At 38.5% G+C, this 17,336-nt stretch overlaps 1 protein-coding gene across 5 annotated transcripts in view; it reads left to right on the top strand.

Annotated features, from left to right (window-relative positions):
* Nucleotides 1-17,336, top strand: part of NPHP1 (nephrocystin 1) — a 61,131-nt gene that overhangs the window by 31,419 nt on the left and 12,376 nt on the right. For 3 of the 5 annotated variants that reach the window (XM_070511744.1, XM_070511745.1, XM_070511746.1), the window contains exons 12-17: nucleotides 7,067-7,141; nucleotides 8,909-9,019; nucleotides 9,763-9,780; nucleotides 9,877-9,959; nucleotides 12,108-12,184; nucleotides 13,147-13,246. In XM_070511744.1, the coding sequence (XP_070367845.1) occupies nucleotides 7,067-7,141; nucleotides 8,909-9,019; nucleotides 9,763-9,780; nucleotides 9,877-9,959; nucleotides 12,108-12,184; nucleotides 13,147-13,246 (464 nt within the window). The remainder of the gene's footprint in view (nucleotides 1-7,066; nucleotides 7,142-8,908; nucleotides 9,020-9,762; nucleotides 9,781-9,876; nucleotides 9,960-12,107; nucleotides 12,185-13,146; nucleotides 13,247-17,336) is intronic. The other 2 variants (XM_014852705.3, XM_014852706.3) reach the window with 1 other exon arrangement.

The raw sequence follows: 17,336 nt of genomic DNA, 5'->3' as shown, positions 1-17,336 counted from the left end.
GAGTCTTAAATCTGTAGTCTGCTGTGTTTTTTTCTCTTATTCCCTTTCCTTTTCATTCCTCTGTTTTCTTTTTCCTGCCTTCCTGTGTGTTACCCGAACCTTCTTTAGAGCTCCTTTCTGAATGGTCTGTAGGGTTTTGTTGAGTGGTCTCTGTACAGCTTTTTTAGTGGTGACTCTAGGTATTATTTTATACATACCTAACTTGCCACAGTACTGGTGTCAACATTCCAGTTTGAGTGACATATAGAAACCTTACCTCCCTTTAATTCTCTTTATCCTCCCTCCTTTGTAATATAATTGTCTTAAATATTTCTTCTGCAGGCATTGAGAATCACATCACACATTATTAGAATTTTGCTTCAACCATCAAGCATAATTTAGAAAACCCAGGTGAAAAATCGATCATATTTACCTGTATTTTTACTCTTACCATTGTTCTTCCTTCATTCCTAGTGTTATGAGTCCTTCTTTTATCATTTCCTTTCTGTTTAGAGAATTTCCTTTAACCATTCTTTCAGGGTAGCTCTACTGGCTACAAATTCTCTTAGGGTTTTTTGTATCGGAGAATCTCTCTTTCCCTTTCATTCCTAAGGGATATCTTCACTAGATAGAGAATTCTGAGTTGGTGATTCTTTTCTTTTAGTACTTGAAAAATACTGTGCCACTTTTTTCTGGTTTCTGTGGAGTCTGATGAGAAATCCGCTGTCATTGGACCTGACCTTCCCCCATTGGTAAATCTAGGGCTTGTTTCTCTCTCGCTGCCTTGAAGATATTTGTGTTTAGTTTTTAGAAGCTTATGATGTACTTGGTCATGGATTTCTTGGGTTCATCCTGTTTGGGATTTGCTCAGCTTCTTAAATTGTAGGTTTATGTCTTTTGCCAAATCTGGGGATTTTTCAGTCATTATTTTCCAGAATACTTTTCCAGCTCCCAAACTCTCCTCTCCTCTGGGACTTTGATGACATGAATCTTAGATCTTTTGTTGTAATCTCACAGGTTCCTGAGGCTCTGTTCATTTTTTCCCATCTATTTTATCTCAGTTGTTCAGATTGCATAATTTCTATTTTCTTATCTTCAAGTTCACTGATTCTTTTCTCTCTTTTCTATTCTGTGGCTGAGTCTATCCACTGTCTGTTTTTTTTTATCTTGGTTATTTTAGTTTTCAATTCTAAAATTTCCCTTAGATTCTTCTTTATATCTTTCATTTCTTTGTTGAAATTTCCTTATTTCTCTTTTGAGACTTTGTATTTCTTTGTATATTTTAAATTTGTTTCAAGAATGCTCGTAGTTGCTTATTGAAGCCTTTTTAAATGGCTACTTTAAAATGCTTGTCAGATAATTCTGTGTCGTCTCAATGTTGGTGTCTGTTGATTGTCTTTTCTCCTCCAAGTTGAGATTTTCCTGGTTCTTGGTATAATGAGTGAGTTTTTACTGTATCCCAGACATTTTGGGTGTTAAGAGTCCCTGGATCTTATTTAAGCTTCTGTTTGAACAGGACTCTGACAGCATGCTGGCAGGGGAAGGCGGGTGCTCCCTCACTGCCGCAGGTGAGGCTGGACGTGCTGGTTCCCCCCTTGGCCTCTGTTCACATCCCTGGGGCAGGTGTGCCTCTTTACTTTCGGGCCCTGGTGGGAGTTCAGGCTCCTCACTGGCCTCCACTGACAGCACTCATTGTGTCTTCCTCAGGACCTGTGATCCCTACACAGCCCACTTTTCTCTCTCCACTCTGGACATTACATATAAGATAAAAATAAGGTTTGTGAATTTCATTATATTAAATTTTACATCAGAAAAGGAAAACTGTGAACAAATAAGGAACTCTGGTTAATGATATGCATGCTAATATATTTAGGGAAAAGTTTACAAATGTTTACAAGTTTGCAGTGCATCAAAAAATAAGGTGAATTGGTGGGTGTATAGATGATATATGTGATAAACCGGTATAGTAAAATGTCAGGGATAGAATCTAGATGATGAGCATAAGGGAGTTTGTTTTAATTTGTCTGGTGTGTTTGACACATTTCATAATTAACCAACATTGTATGTTTCACTCTTTTAAAAATTAATTGAAAATCCTTAAAAACTCATTAAGAAGTAATACATCAACTAATTACATATCCATTTTGCCAATAATAAGAAATAGAAAACAAACCTAAATGTCACATTTAGAATATTTCTTATCTTAGAATATTACAATATTCCAATTTGTTTATTCTTTTCCTTTTATATATATTTTATACCTCAATCTGATTTTTATTGGAATTAGCAATGTTTTTAAATTATGAACTATTTCAAATACACAGAAACATGCAGAGAATAACATATCAGATACCCATAGCCTTATCGCCTTGTTCTGTTGAAGGCTCCCAGTTTGCAATATGTACTTCTGACTTTTTTAAAAATAAAAAATAGGGGCCAGCCCCGTGGCTGAGTGGTTAAGTTCGCACGCTCCGCTACGGCAGCCCAGGGTTTCTCTGGTTTGGATCCTGGGCGTGGATATGGCACCACTCATCAGGCCACGTTGAGGCGGCATCCATGTACTACAACTAGAAGGATCCACAACTAAAATATACAACTATATACTGGGGGGATTTGGGGAGAAAAAGCAGAAAGAAAAAAAACAAAAAATAAGTACTTGCTTAAGTTTTCTGTAAACATAAAATTTTTCTTAAAAAGTAAAGTCTATTAATTTAAAAATAAGTGCTGCAAATATGATTGAAATCCCCAATGTACCCCTGCCCCATCCCATTTCTTTCCTTCCTCTATATAGGTAATCATTATCCTAAACTTTATTAATTTTGTACAGCATAATTTTTAATGTTATCGTGCTTTACAAAATGGTATCATATGCTTGTATCCTTCTGCAACTTTCTTTTTTCCCTCAACATTATGTTTTTGAGATTTATCCAAGTTGACAGATTTTGTTGTTGATCATTCTTTTTAACTGTTGAATGATATTCCATGATATGGATATACCACAGTGTGTTTATCCATTCTTCTGTTGAGGAACATTTATCCATGTTATAGACTTTCAGTGAACATTCTTGTACATGTTTGTGTCCATGTGAGACAAGTCTTTAGAATATATACTAGGGAGTAGATTGCTGGATGGTGGAGTGTGTACATCTTCAACTGTTTTAGATAATGCCAAATTACCCTTCTAAGGGCTTCTTCCAGTTTGTACTGCCACTAGCAGTGTATGACGGTCCCCATTTCTCCACATCCTAACTAATGCCCAGTATTATCTTACTAATATTTTGGGTATGAAGTGGAATCTCATTGTCATTTTGATTTTCATTTCCCTGATTACTAACAGGTTTTATAATATCTTTTCATATGTTGATTGGCCAATTAGTTTCCTCCATTATGAATTGTGCTTCATATCTTTTGCTCATTTTTCTTTGGATTTTTGTAGATTTAAAATTTTTATTTGGATTTTCAAATTTCATAGAATTTAATATAACAATATTACTTTACGTATATAATTGATTTGTAATTCTTAATAAATACTGGACATTTTATTGGTTATTTGCTTTCCAAACATCTCCAAGTCTGTGGGTTGTCTTTTAAGTTTGTTTATGCTGACTTTCAAAGAACAGAAGTTTTAAATTTTAAAGTGGTTAGGTGTGTCAATCTTTTCACTTATGGTTTATGATTTTTACGTCTTATTTAAGAAATCCTTCCCTGTGTCAGGATCATAAAGATATTCTCTTATATATTCTTCTAAGTATTTCTCTTTGTTTGGTATTGAATCTACCTAAAATTTATTTCTGTGTATTCTGTAAAGAAGGGATTTTATTGTATTTTTTCTATTTATTCCCATTTATTCCATTTATTTCCATTCCATTCCTATTTATAGCAATTATCCCAATAACATTTATTGAAGAATTTGTCCTTTCCCCATGACTTGCAATAGGCTCTGTCATGAAACAAGTGTTCATCTGTCTGTGGATCTGGTTCTGTCCCTGTTCTGATCAGTTGGTGTGTTTGTCCTTCCCTGGATCAATACCGGCCTTAATCACTGTGGCTTTGTAATATGGCAAATCCCTTCAGTTTGCTTTCTATGTAAATTATTCTTAACTAACCTAAATCCTTTGCTTTTCCATATGAATTTTAGCATCAGCTTGTTAAATTACATGAAGAACCATGTTGGAATTTTTAGTAGAATTGCATTGAGTTTATAGATTAGTGTTACTAGAGTCTTTACAATCTTAAGTCTTGTAGCCCTTAAACATATGGTATGATCTTTCCATTTATTATGTCTTTATTTTTATTTTATCATAATGTTTCATAATTTTCTACGTAAAAGTCTTACATGCATTTTGTTAAATTTAAACATAAATACCTTGTTTTTATTTTTATTTTCAGATAAATGTACAATCATATTTATTGCAAATTGAATCATTGTCCAGCACTGAAGTACTGTAGCTACTAGCTGAATGCAGCTATTTAAATTTAAGTAATTATTTATTTAAATTAAATTTAAAATAATTTTAAGTTAATATCAATTAAAAACTTAGTTAAAATTAAATAAAATTTAAAATTTAGTTCCTCAGTGTCATTAACTACGTTTCAAATGCACGACAGCCAAATTTGGCTGATGGCTGCCATATTGGATAGCACACCCAGCACATGTCCATCATCACAGAAACTTTTAATCGAGTTCTCTTGCAGGGCACTGGATCACTACATCAAAATGTAAATATGAGTAACACATTTGATATTATGACTTTAGAATGTAGTAAAACATGAAGTCATGGTGATAATAGGTTGACATGGTTATTGCTGATCTGCTCTTGTCTTTTCATTTAGAAATCAAATTTTTATCTTGAAACTTTTCAAACATTCACAGAAGTAGAGAGAATAGTATAATTATCAAGAGTTTGCTAAACTGGCTAATCTATCCCCAATGTTTTCCTTCAATTTTTGTAAAAATGCTGTAGTGAAAACTTCTAGCATTTCCTTTTAGTCCTGCATGTGTGCATCTACATTTATAAAAATACTGACATTTTCTTACATAGTCAGTTTTCTCGTATAACCACCATTATCACACCCTGCAATATTAAGAATCATTCTGTGTTTTTCATCTAATACCCAGTCCATATTCAGATTTCCCTAATGTTTCAAAAATTTCTTTTTGTAGTTGTTTTGACAAGGTCCACACATCGCATTTGGTTGTTGTGTATCTTAAGTCTCTTTTAATCTAGCAGTCCCCCTTCTCTCACCTTTTAATTTTTGTGCCATTTTCTTGTTGAAGAAACTGGATCAGTTGTCGTGTGTAGTGTCTCACATTCTGGAGTAGCGATGTCAATAGACCTTTCTGTGATAGTGGAAATATTCTTCTTCTCCCTGCTTTGGCTCACTACTTCCTTTGAGGAGGAAGGTTGGTCACCATTGTTTTTCCTCACCCTGCTGACTTTAAGCAGTAAAGCCATCTCTTCCTCTATCATGTATTGAGTACCTTTAGCCTCTGTAACATACAAGTCCATCTCCTTGCCACCGCGTCCTGCTTCTCGACTCAGAGCCCAGGAGACCCCTGGTTTTAGTCTCACCCTCTCCTTTGCTTGTCTCTTCTATTTATGGCCTATTGAAATATTCATCTTACTTTTGAGTCCTACTCTGTCTTTTTAACTATTACTGCTTTATGTTTGGGGCAGAGCAGCTGTGTTGAAGCAGAAATTCATCTTAAGCAGAAGTCCTTATGCATTCTTAATGCAGTTTGCTAAATGAAAAAAATCTCTGAAGTTTTTGAATTCTTGATTACTTTATCCTGTGTGTTCTGGTTTTGTACAGAAAACAGAATTATTCTCACCCAGTCACTCACCCTCTCTGGCTGCATTTGTCTCAAATGTATAATGAAATGGTTGGACTAAGTCCTTTCAGCTCTCAGAGTCTATAAATCAAGAAAGATGTAAAATTACCAAGCGGAATAATTTACTCCTGAATCTAAAGCAGTTGCTCCTGAGTCAAAATCAGCATTCTCCAAGTTGAAAAGATAAAAGCAGAGATAATATAAGATCTCAGTTTCGATGATTGCAAAGGACTTCTTAGATGTTAGAAGTAGGAAGCACTTCTTGAAAAACCAAGAGGGAACTTAGAATAAATAAAATGCAGTTTTACATTAAATACCAGGTAATAATCAGAAGAAATTTGTCCTCTAAGAGTCCAGGTTGAGAATATATATTATTTTAGGAAGAGTTTAAATAATTCATATATATTAGTTGTTGAAGGTAATGGGGATTTTCCTTATGTGGAAACGACTCGGCTGCCCTTGAGATACTCCTAGTTGCCTGCCAATAAGGCCGCAGAGGACAGTGAATTGAATTTGACCTAATATGATACGTTTGGGATTATTTCTAATTATTTTTAAGGCTTACTTTTAGAAGTGTTATACTAAGATATTTTTATCTAAAATAAAAATGTATTATCTGTCCTTTGCGAGATGTCAGTTTTGGCCATAACATTATAGAATTTGAACTTTTCTTTACAGTTTTTGCTCCTTTTGTATTTCATTGTTTTATGTATATTGTAGGATTAACATCTTGCAATAGCATTTTATAAGAGATCAAATTGTAGGAAGAATATAATTTATGGGCCTAGAGATCTTGAGGAAAACTACCTGTGTATCTGAGCTGTTAGCATTGTCTGTCTTAGGGGCAGGGTGACGGACTACATATGAAATGCGTTGATGGGTCGCATTTCTTAAAAGGTCATTTGTACCTGAAATTTCACTTACTTTTCTGGTAAACCGATCTCAGGTGTTAAGTATTTTACTTAATATAGTTTATTACTGGTGTAAAGATCTGAGTCTGAATTCATTTCATCAGTTCTTTCATTGTTTTATTAATAAGCGCTGTAACACTTGTTTTGTGTCAATCATTTAAAAAGTTATATGTGTAATTGATGTACAAAGAAAAACAATTACAGAATTGCACAAAGTAAGAAGTGAAAGGCCCCCTCCCCCTCTGCTCCACCCCGTGTAGCCACCAGTAACTCTTTGGGACCTGGAGGGGTGGTGCTTCACACACCTTCGATCGTGGTTTCAGATGGGAAAATCTCATTGCAGGTTCTGAGCAACATTCATACAGTCAGAGCCACATGGCAACCTAAAAAGCCCAAAACTTGGACCTTTTCTCCTCAGGTAAGTAATCTGCTGCGTGAATGGGATGAAACATGAACTTCTTTCACCTGTTAAATGTTAATACAATTAATTTCTAAAATGAGGCTGTCAAGTGTATTCCTGAAATAATGTATTTATGTTATGCACAGAATATATGGCACCAGATTTGAATCTTTAGATTCTTTAAAGTTCTTTGAAGACTTTGATAAAAATTACTCATGCTTCTGACTCACCAAAGTAATAATTCCTATGAATCATCTCATTCAGTGGATTTCAGGGTTCAATTTTAGAAAACGCCCTTTGATGAAAAATGAAAAGAAAAAGTTAAATTTAGGAAGTGTTTTTCAAAAACGAAATGTCCAACGGTGCTAATGTGAACTGTGCTTTCTTCAGATAAAATCAAGGGTGACACCTAGGGGCCTGGCACATTACACCCAAATACTGTCAAGACTTGGGAACAGAAAAGACTGGAATGGGGTTAGGCTTTCAAACCACTGACTCAGTATTACATAGATGCCAGTGAAGACAAAGATACCTTTATGTTCTTTTGATAATATAATTGTCTGTAGTTTATTTTACCTTACCTTTTTTCCTGCCTCCAAGGTTTCATTACTTTAGTATTTATTTCCCTACCACAACTGACTTCCTTGTGTCACTGCACCATTCGTTAACCTTCCTCTTATTGCGTCAAAAGATCTTAAAGCAAGATAGAGGTTCAATGAGAGGGCAGTGGATGTGGAGGAGGCCCAGCCGCCTCGCTTGTGTGTTGCATCTATCCCTGCTTGTCTATCACACAACTCCTAAAAGTCCGGTTTGATCTTCTGAGCACTCTTCTGCTTATGTTTTCACACAATTCTGATATTGCATCTCTCTGTATGTACAGAGTTTAGGGAAGAATTTTCTGATGTTTTCCTGAATATAAAGATGAACTGTTTGGAGGGATAACTAGTAAGTATGTGTGCCTTTGTTGAATGAAACGAAGCATCTGTTAGGTGCAAGGCCTTCTTCCTGGGTATTGCGGGAACTTACGTGTTAGCAGGGAAGAAACGTATACACGTGTCATAGCAATATCCTCTGTTTATGGAACTCTGACCCTGTGCCAGGCACTGTGTGGGCCCTTATGTGCATTACCTCACTTAATCCTTAGCGTAGCTCTATGGGGTGGATATTGTTGATGACTATCACAAAGGCAGAATGTAATGGTCATGGGACTCCAAGTGCTGTCACAGCACAGAGGAAGGTGAGGTGAATTCTGGTCCTTAGGCTCAGGGAAGGTTTTGTAGAAGAGGGGCTAGACCTTGAAGGATGGGTAGAATTTTATAGACAGGAAAGAGTGATGCAGTTGTCCATGGAAAGGGAATGGAATAAGCAAAAGGGAAGGGAAAGGAAAATTTACGAGGCACACATCGGGAAAGTTGAGCAAATGTGTGTATGCAGCCCTTAATTTTAGTTCTGTTTACAAAAAACAATAGTTAATATAAATGTCGTATTGTATATACATCCTGTTTTTGTAACACCTCTGGGAGCCTGGGCACAGTGCTTGTTTCACGGCAGCCTCTACTCTAAGCAAAGAGGAAGTGAAGGTAAAGCTATTTCCCTTTAACACAAAAGTTAATTTTTTTAATTTTAAATCATTGGTATGGATGAGTCCGATCCATCTGCTTTCTGTTTCCTTTAAAAGACCTTTACTATCATGCAAAGGCATAAACCATTTACGGGTGAATAGAGCTGAAACCTCCCTCCCATTTGTAGTTTTTATTAGTAACTTTAGTTTCTTTCTTGTTTCAGGTTACTGGCATCTTGCCCTGCTTGCTTGATGGTGATTGTTTTATCAGATCCAATTCTTCATCTCCAGATCTTGGAATATTATTTGAGCTTGGAATTTCTTATATTCGCAATGTATGTCAGTTGAAAGAGAAAGCTTTCTAATGGATCAGTTAAAAGGAAGGCTTTTTTTTTTAAAAAAAGTCTGTATTTACAAGTAAAATAATTGAGGTTTTTATGGGTAATAGAATTTTAATCTCTTGGTGCACCCAACCTTATGGCTGAGGCTTCTAATTAAGGGACCTGTCAGAGTGGTAATTTTCATAGAGAACACCAGAAATTTGGATGAATTTATGTGTAGGTCTGTGATAGTTAAATGTCCCCACATTCAAGCAGTATCTTGGTAGGTAGACTTGTGCATATGCTTGGCCTCGAGGTAACCCAGAGAGCCAGTTGTTATCACATTAATGGTATTGTGCCATCTTTTCATGTCTTTGAAGCAAATTCATCCGTATGTGTTGTGGGTGGGTAGGGTAGGAGAGGGGAGCAGGTCCCCCACGTGAGTCCCAGTGGCCTTTGGCAGTTGACAGTGGGGGTAAAGTTCTGAGCAAAAAGCCCCTTGAATGGTTTAATTCATGCTTTCCCTCTCAGTGAGACAAGGCTTCATAATCCCATGTAGCGTTGATGTGGTTCGAGATCATTCCACAAAACGTTTGTATCACTCAGGAAGCAATAGCAGCAGTTGCCGTGTCATCAGGTTTAGGGGATTTTCGACAGCAATTTGACAAGATAGGATTTTCACTCTACATACTGCCTTTACCATCTGATCGGCAAGTCACATGGGACTCCACCGTGTTTCCCTTTCTTTTCTTGTGAAGAATTTTTTAGTTCTAAAGGTGAATACTAATTTTGTTCCTTTAAAAGGACTTGGTATGTGCTTATAAATTTGACAGGTTCAAATATTAACTTTCATATACCTTTTTATTTTCTAGTCAACTGGTGAAAGAGGAGAATTAAGTTGTGGCTGGGTGTTCCTTAAACTTTTTGATGCCAGTGGAATTCCTATTCCAGCAAAGTAAGTTGGCTATGTATGCTTTCCAAATGAGTAATTTTGTAGAAGTTTACTTTTTAGACGCTGGATCCCTCAGGTTTGCAGTGTGTGTCCTGTTAGCGTTTCAGTCACTTTTGCGAGAGGGCCTTGACTGTTGGTGTTCTTTGAGGCGGTGTATGAAGACAGCGTGCGTGGTCTCATCCTGGGGAGGAAGCAGTGCCACAGGTAGAACAGGGATTTTAAAAGATGTGTGCAGCAGCTGTCTGCTGAGAATAGTCTCTCAGTGATCTTCTGTGGTGTTAGCACTTTTTGCAGTGCTGAAACAGAGTGCATTCTCTCCAAAGAGGGGGAGAGCTGAGTCCGGGGTCCCCAGGTCCCCTGGGACTCCGCCCTTCTTCTGTAGGTGATACCCTGAAATTGTAGTGGCAGCCAGTGTAAACAAATGTAAAATTTAAGACCAAAAGGCAGACTGGTAGCAAATATTTGCAATATATACATAACAGTCAGAAGATTATTATTTCTAATATGAAAAGAGCTCTCAAAAATGAATAAGAAAAAGACAATCCAAATTTTTAAATGGGTACACACAAAAAATCTAAATCTAGCATATAAACAAGAAATTCACAGAAGAGATACAAATGGGCAGTCAATAGGATGATGAATAAGATCCTAGGTTTGGAATTATAAAATTAGGGCTCTAGTCCTGGTTCTCTGTAATTGTAAGCAGATTCCTTAATGTCTCCAAGCCTCAATTTTTCCCATATTTAAAATGGGGAATTATGATAGTTCCTACCTTAAAGGGTTATTGTGAGGATTAATTCTGATAATGCTCCCTGACTCCCGTGGCTTCTAATTAAACCCAGGGTGGGTATGGCCTCCTTAACACACGCCGAGGTGAAAGTCCTGATTCCACTAGTCCTCCTCTGACGTCACCCCAGTCGAAGGGGGAGGGCCACCTCCTTCCTCCCAAGTGGATATAGAAGCCCAGGCTTCTTGTGATTTTTGTTTGTTTATTTTTAATAATGTTCAGGGTTTATAGTTTTACCTAGTGAGAGGGAAAAGTCTATTCCATCTTTCTGAAAGTGAAGGCACAGCTAATTTTTAAATGAGGTGGAGGCCTATGTATTGATTCAGAAACATCTCCAATGTATATTATTATATGAAAAAAGCAGGTTGCAGAATAGTATGTATTCTGTGACTCTACGTTTGTTCGTGACAAGTTGTATTTGTGTGCGTGTGTGGATGGGATCTATGAACTGTTCCCAGGAGTTGCCTCTGAGGAGCAGAGCTGGGGAGGGGGCACAGGGGGATTAGAGAGGCCTTTACCTTCTATTTTCTACACTTGGGTATTATGCAACCATCAAAGAAAACATATGCTAGTATTGAGATTTACTGTTTGTAGATATCTGTTTGCATTCGCATAGAAAAAGATAGGACAGGGAGCTTACCAAACTGGGGGGAGGAATGGGGAAGGATTTTTCATTTTTTAACTTACCATTTCTATGCCATTCAAACTTTTTACAATAATCTATATGTTACTTTTATATCTTAAAAATGATATAAATTCATATAGCTTTATTTCAAATGGTGATTCAAAACATTTGAAAAATACATTAAAAAAAATCATAAATTTCTCATTAACACAAATCAAAACACTTTAATGACATCAACTAATCTTTCTCATTTTAACATGGAAAAATGTATTGTCTACAGTTCAGAGTTAAGAAAGAAGGGGACAGGGGGCTGGCCCCATGGCCGAGTGGTTAAGTTTGCGCGCTCCGCTGCAGGCGGCCCAGTGTTTCCTTGGTTCGAATCCTGGGTGTGGACCTGGCACTGCTCATCAAACCATGCTGAGGCAGCGTCCCACATGCCACAACTAGAAGGACCCACAACGAAGAATATACAACTATGTACCGGGGGCGGGGGGGGGGGGTAGTTGGGGAGAAAAAGGAAAAAATAAAAATGTTTAAAAAAAAAAAAAAGAAAGAAGGGGACTGTTTATTTACTGAGATAATACCTCACGGAGCAGTCAGCAGCTTTCATTCTCATTTACCAATGAGACATACATAAAATGTCTGTGACTGTATCTGTGCTAAAAAATACTTCACGACTGACTCCAGTGTTTGAAAATGTCCATAATATTTAATGTCTTGGTGTGTTTGTCTTTCGTAGAACTTACGAACTCTTCTTGAATGGCGGCACCCCTTATGAAAAAGGTGTGGAAGTGGACCCTTCAGTGTCCAGAAGAGGTACAGCCCTGATGTGTTACTTTCCTAACTTTCCTTAAAGATGAAACAAACAGAAGATGCATCAAGGAAGATAGCTATATTCAAATAGGCTTAACATTTTTCACTAGAATTCACGTTATAAAAAATATGTCATTTGATATTAAAATCTTAGTCCTTTTTATCTAAGTGCGTGTTTTCTTGGCAGCACCTGTGAGACTCTCCTGTAGGAAATTGGGAAGTGTGAGGGCCCTGCGTCCGTTCCTTCTCATCGAGAACTGGGCTGATCCCTGTGCCTGCACAGAATCAACAGAACAGGCTACTTCAGAGACTGCCTGTTGCTGGGTTAAAGGGCGCAGACGTTTCAGATTGCGATATACATGCCAGGTTGCCTTCCAGAAATACTGAGCGTCTGTTAATATGTTCAGTGACCAGGCACTGTGCTAGATAATGAGAAGGGAGAGTAAGACAGATATAGTCTTTGCCCCGTGGGGCTCAGAGCCTGACAGATTTGAAACTCCCCTTTGCTTCTCAGACATCCCTCTCCTTGTTTGATGATTTAGGGCACACAGCATTGCTGCTGCCCTGGCAGCGCCAGTCCCACCTTCTTGGAAGAGAAAGGAGTTTGGATCCCGGAGGCAGTTGGTTCTACCTGGCGTCAGACATGCTTTTTAAACTCCCTTTTCCCCTTTATGATCTGGCAGCCGTGGTGCTGTCGCAGCATCTGATATAGCAGCAGCTCCAGGAGCCAGTTGTGTAACCCTAGGGAGGCCGACAGGCGTTAACATCACACTTTATCTCGTTATTGGCTCCCTAGGTGTGTGGGTGACTCCTGCTTTTCACACAGTTCTGCACCATTGGTGCTGAAAAACGCATTGCTTTATTATTTAAAAAATACTTTTCTTCTTATAAAAATACTTTGTTTTATTATATTCACTGTTCCAAGCACTTTAAGTTTTGACATTTATTTTTCATTTTTTTTAAAGCACATGGAAGTGTTTTCTATCAGATGATGATAATGAGAAGGCAGCCTCAACTTCTAGTAAAACTGAGATCTTTGAACAGAAGATCAAGAAACATACTAAGGTTGGTACCAGTCTTTACCTGTCTGGTGAACTTGAGGTCATTCAGCATTTGTAGACCATCTCTACTTTTGGCTTCTCCTCCTGCTTGGTCGTCTTTTGTTGGTTATTTTTTTCCTCACTAATTTGTCTGCCAAAGATCAGTAGGGAAATGGAATAGATCTAAAGTTCAGATTAGCTCATTCTTCTGTTTACTAGTTAGCTCAATTGATAGATCTGGTCAAAAATAGTGTAGAAACTTTTGACTAAAAAGGGCTTAACATCCATGATCCTGTCTTCAGGGAACTTTTTTTAATGTCAAGTTTGTTGTATAATTTACATACAATAAAATTTACCCTTTTGGGCTTACAGTTGAGTCTTGGCAAATGTAGACAGTCATGTACTACCACCACAATCAAGATAGAGAATGTTTCCATTGCTCTAAACGGTCATCCCATGGTCCTTAGAGTCAGCTCCTCAGGCCCAGACTCAGGCAACAAAGCAAAGAAAGTCTTCCTTTCCAACAGTTTTGCCTTTTCCAGAATGTATGTAAATGGAATCATGCAGTGTGTAGACTTTCTTTCACTTAGCATAATGCATTTGAGCTTCGTCCATGCTGTTGCATGTGTTACTAGTTTATTCTCTTTTGTTCTAAATAGTATTCCATTTGATGGGCCATAATGTGTTAATCCATTCATTAGTTGATAGACATCTGGGTTTTTTCTAAGTTTGGGCAATTATGAATAAAGCTGCTCTAAATATTTACATATGAGTTTTTTGTGGGTGGACATATGTCGTCATTTCTCATGGATATAACTACTTAGGCATGGAATTACTGGGTCATCTGTGGTATTTTTGTTAAATTTATAATAAATTGCTAAATTCTTTTCCAAAATGACTGTACCATTTTACACCCTCCCCAGTAATATATGAGAGTTCTAATTACTCCATAATCTGTTTTTTTTCCTCTTTTCTCCCAAAGCCCTCCGGTACATAGCTGTGTATTTTTTAGTTGTGGGTCCTTCTAGTTGTGGCATGTGGGACGCTGCCTCAGCATGGCTTGGTGAGTGGTGCCATGTCTGTGCCCAGGATTCAAACTGGTGAAATCCTGGGCCGCTAAGGCAGAGTGCACAAACTTAACGACTCAGCCATGGGGCCGGCCCCTAATTACTCCATATTCTTGACAGCACTTGGTATTATCAATTTTTTTTCTATTTTGATCACTTTAATAAGTGAACAGTGGTATCTCATGGTGGTTTTAATTTGCATTTTCTTCAGAGAGCTTTTGCACTATTAGAATCCCAGATCTACCCATTTCTAACTCAGTAACCTCTTGAACTAGTCATTTCACCATCTCTCTCAGGATCACAATGTCTACATTTTTTAAATGGGCATAATAATAATATTAACCCCATAAAGTTGTAATGGGTTTTAATGAAAAGAAAGCATATAGAACACTTAGCTGGTATTTATAGTGCATGACACACAGTAAAACATAATAAATGTTAGCTGTAATTATTTACTATTATTATTATTATATGTATAAATAAATGCAAATATAATGCCAGGTAGATGGTGCTATGTGTTGTAAAATTTGTTCAAATTAAGATGTACTATGTAGCCAGTAAGATTGGGGGGAATTTGAAATAGCCTTTGAAGGATTGGAGAGATGTGCCCATGTGAAGATATGAAGATGTGGAGGATAGGAACCTTCCACAGAGGGCACACAGTGGACGAGAGGGGTGGGAAGGAAGAGCATGGCATGGGAGCAGAGACTGATACCTTGAACTGTCCCACCAGGACCTCCTTATTGCTTGTAGATTATCAAGATGTAGGGTAATAAGTGAAAGCTTGGCATACCCCTCTCAATGGTTGCTTTTCTCATTCTAGGTCATGCTCTTAGTGTAAATATCCCTTGTTCTTATATCTTATACTGAAGTGTATTTTATAATTATAGTATTAACAGTTCAATCTTTCAATAACCATTAATAATATGTTCATAGGTATTATTCATTCTCTTGGCTTTTTTTTACCTCCTGGATGTTCATAGAGCCTATAGAGTCTCTTTTTTGGCCAATCTTTCCTTGGAAAATTGTTATTTTTCAAGATTAAAAAAAAAAGCACAGTAGCAGTCTTTGTAAAAGAAAAGCCCAAAATCCTGTTTGGCTTCATTCTTCCTGCTTCTTTGGCCTCACACCACTCATCTCGTTGATAAGCCTCCAAGAGTCCCAAAGCACTCCCAAGCATGTCTTTCAAGTGCAGCTCTTAATAGTGTTTCTTTGGCCCCAAATACTGGTTTGCAGGTACTTTTTACAATCTAGAGGCCAAATTTGACTGGGCAGTGCAAAGGTCAGCTAGGCAGGTCTATTATTCCAAAGTGGTGAACGTTCTTCTCTATGCAGGGTGCTTAAAGACGGGCCCTGAGTCCTTGCCCTCCAGACCTCAGGAACTGAGGCACTTGTGGATTACAGCACACAGGAGGCCCTCGAAAATGTTTGCTAAATCATTTCAAAGTAGAGATCTTCCTGCTAGTGTAAAAGGGTACTTCGCAGGAGCTCTGCTCTGCCTCCTGCTGCCCCTGTGCTCTCTCCCTACCCCCAACCCCGCGTTGTCCTGGTGTCTGCTCTTCTCTCCTCTTAGAACCCACAGAGAGACTTGAGCACTGCTTTGAAATTGCTGCTCCACTTTGCATGATCTGGAAACGTACATTCCTGATAGTGTCAAGTGTGGGTTGGGGCACTGTGCTGGCGTGGCCCCAGTCTCAGGCTGGCTCTCTTAGAAACCAGGCCATAGGCACAAGGAAGCTGGAGGCCCTGGGCCTTGCTGCAGGGCCACGGCCACAGTGTGAGGGCTGTGCTGGGGTTCAAGGTGAAAGGCTGGGCACCAGCGTAGTTTGCTTTTGGACATCACTACTCTGAGCCTGTACATCCTAGAGGTGGAGACTTGGCAGGACTGCTCTGTCTCAGACTCCTCTTGCCTGACCTGCCACCTTCAGTGAGTGGGAGAAGAAGGCGAATAATGGTACTCACAGCCCTCTTCCCCTCCTTCAAAAGTACATCCTGCCTGTATCCCCAGCCTCCGTTGCTTAAAAAGTTCACCTTTGTTTAGCCAAATTTCTCTGCTTAAAGGAGAAGAGACAGAGGCTCTTTCCATTGTTCGTAGAGACATACGATGGGGCCAGGGCCAAGGGCAGGAAGCCCAGTTAGAGTTGCGTTAGTGCCCATTTTTACCCAGTATCCTTGCTAGTCATCTTCAAACTGCCCTCTCACCAGCCACCAGTCTTACATGTGCGTATCCTTTGGATGTTGGGAGACCTGTGAAAATGCAAGGGAATCAATGTAGACTGATCTCCTTTACCAAAGAAACGGCACGGAATCCTGCTCCTGGATCTCGTTTTGTGGAGTCGTTTTGTCATGACCCTCCCAACATAAGACAAAAGAGGGAGCAAATAGGTCCTTCCGTTTCACCCAGACTCGCCTTTCTAATTTTGGAGCTGTTTTCCAAAGAGGTGTGACTTCATGTGATTTGGCCAAAGGCTTCTCAGCCCTGATGAGGGAAAGGCCTGATTTAGACTCAGACTCGCAGTGCTTGAGTTCTGAACACCAAGAACACTGGTCTGTAGGAGTAGGCTGTACACGTGTGTATAAATTTGCTATAAATTTGTTTATTTTCCTTTGCCTTTTTGATGCAGTCCATCTTTTTTTTCTTTTACTTCCATTGTATTGTTGCTAACTATAAATGAGGTAATGGTGTTACTTGCCTGGAGCTCATTATTACGTTAGTTGCTTCTGCCACGAGGGTTTGCTGGTCTATCTGTGAGGTCAGAAAGAAGTGTATTGTTACTTCTTCAGCTCAGCCACCCTTTAGTAGCTCAGAGCTTTCTGGGAAAATCAGAGGATTTCCTAAAGAAAACTCTAATAAAGAGCAGGCAGCATTGTCTCGTGTTGGCGGGAGGTGCCAGAAGGAAAGGAGTGCCGGCACTGTGGGAGGCCAAAGGCCTCTGATGCAGGCTGGAAGAGATGCCTGCAGACAGAGAGCAGGCGGGTCTCTGAGAGAAGGAACCAGTGAAAGGTAAGGAAGGAAAGAAGGAAGATCTCAGCCCCTCCCCTAGCAAA

Source organism: Equus asinus, chromosome 6 (assembly GCF_041296235.1).
Source record: "Equus asinus isolate D_3611 breed Donkey chromosome 6, EquAss-T2T_v2, whole genome shotgun sequence".
Taxonomy (NCBI): Eukaryota; Metazoa; Chordata; class Mammalia; order Perissodactyla; family Equidae; genus Equus; species Equus asinus.
Note: the sequence above shows the minus strand (reverse complement) of the source record. Positions and strands in the feature narration are given on the sequence as shown.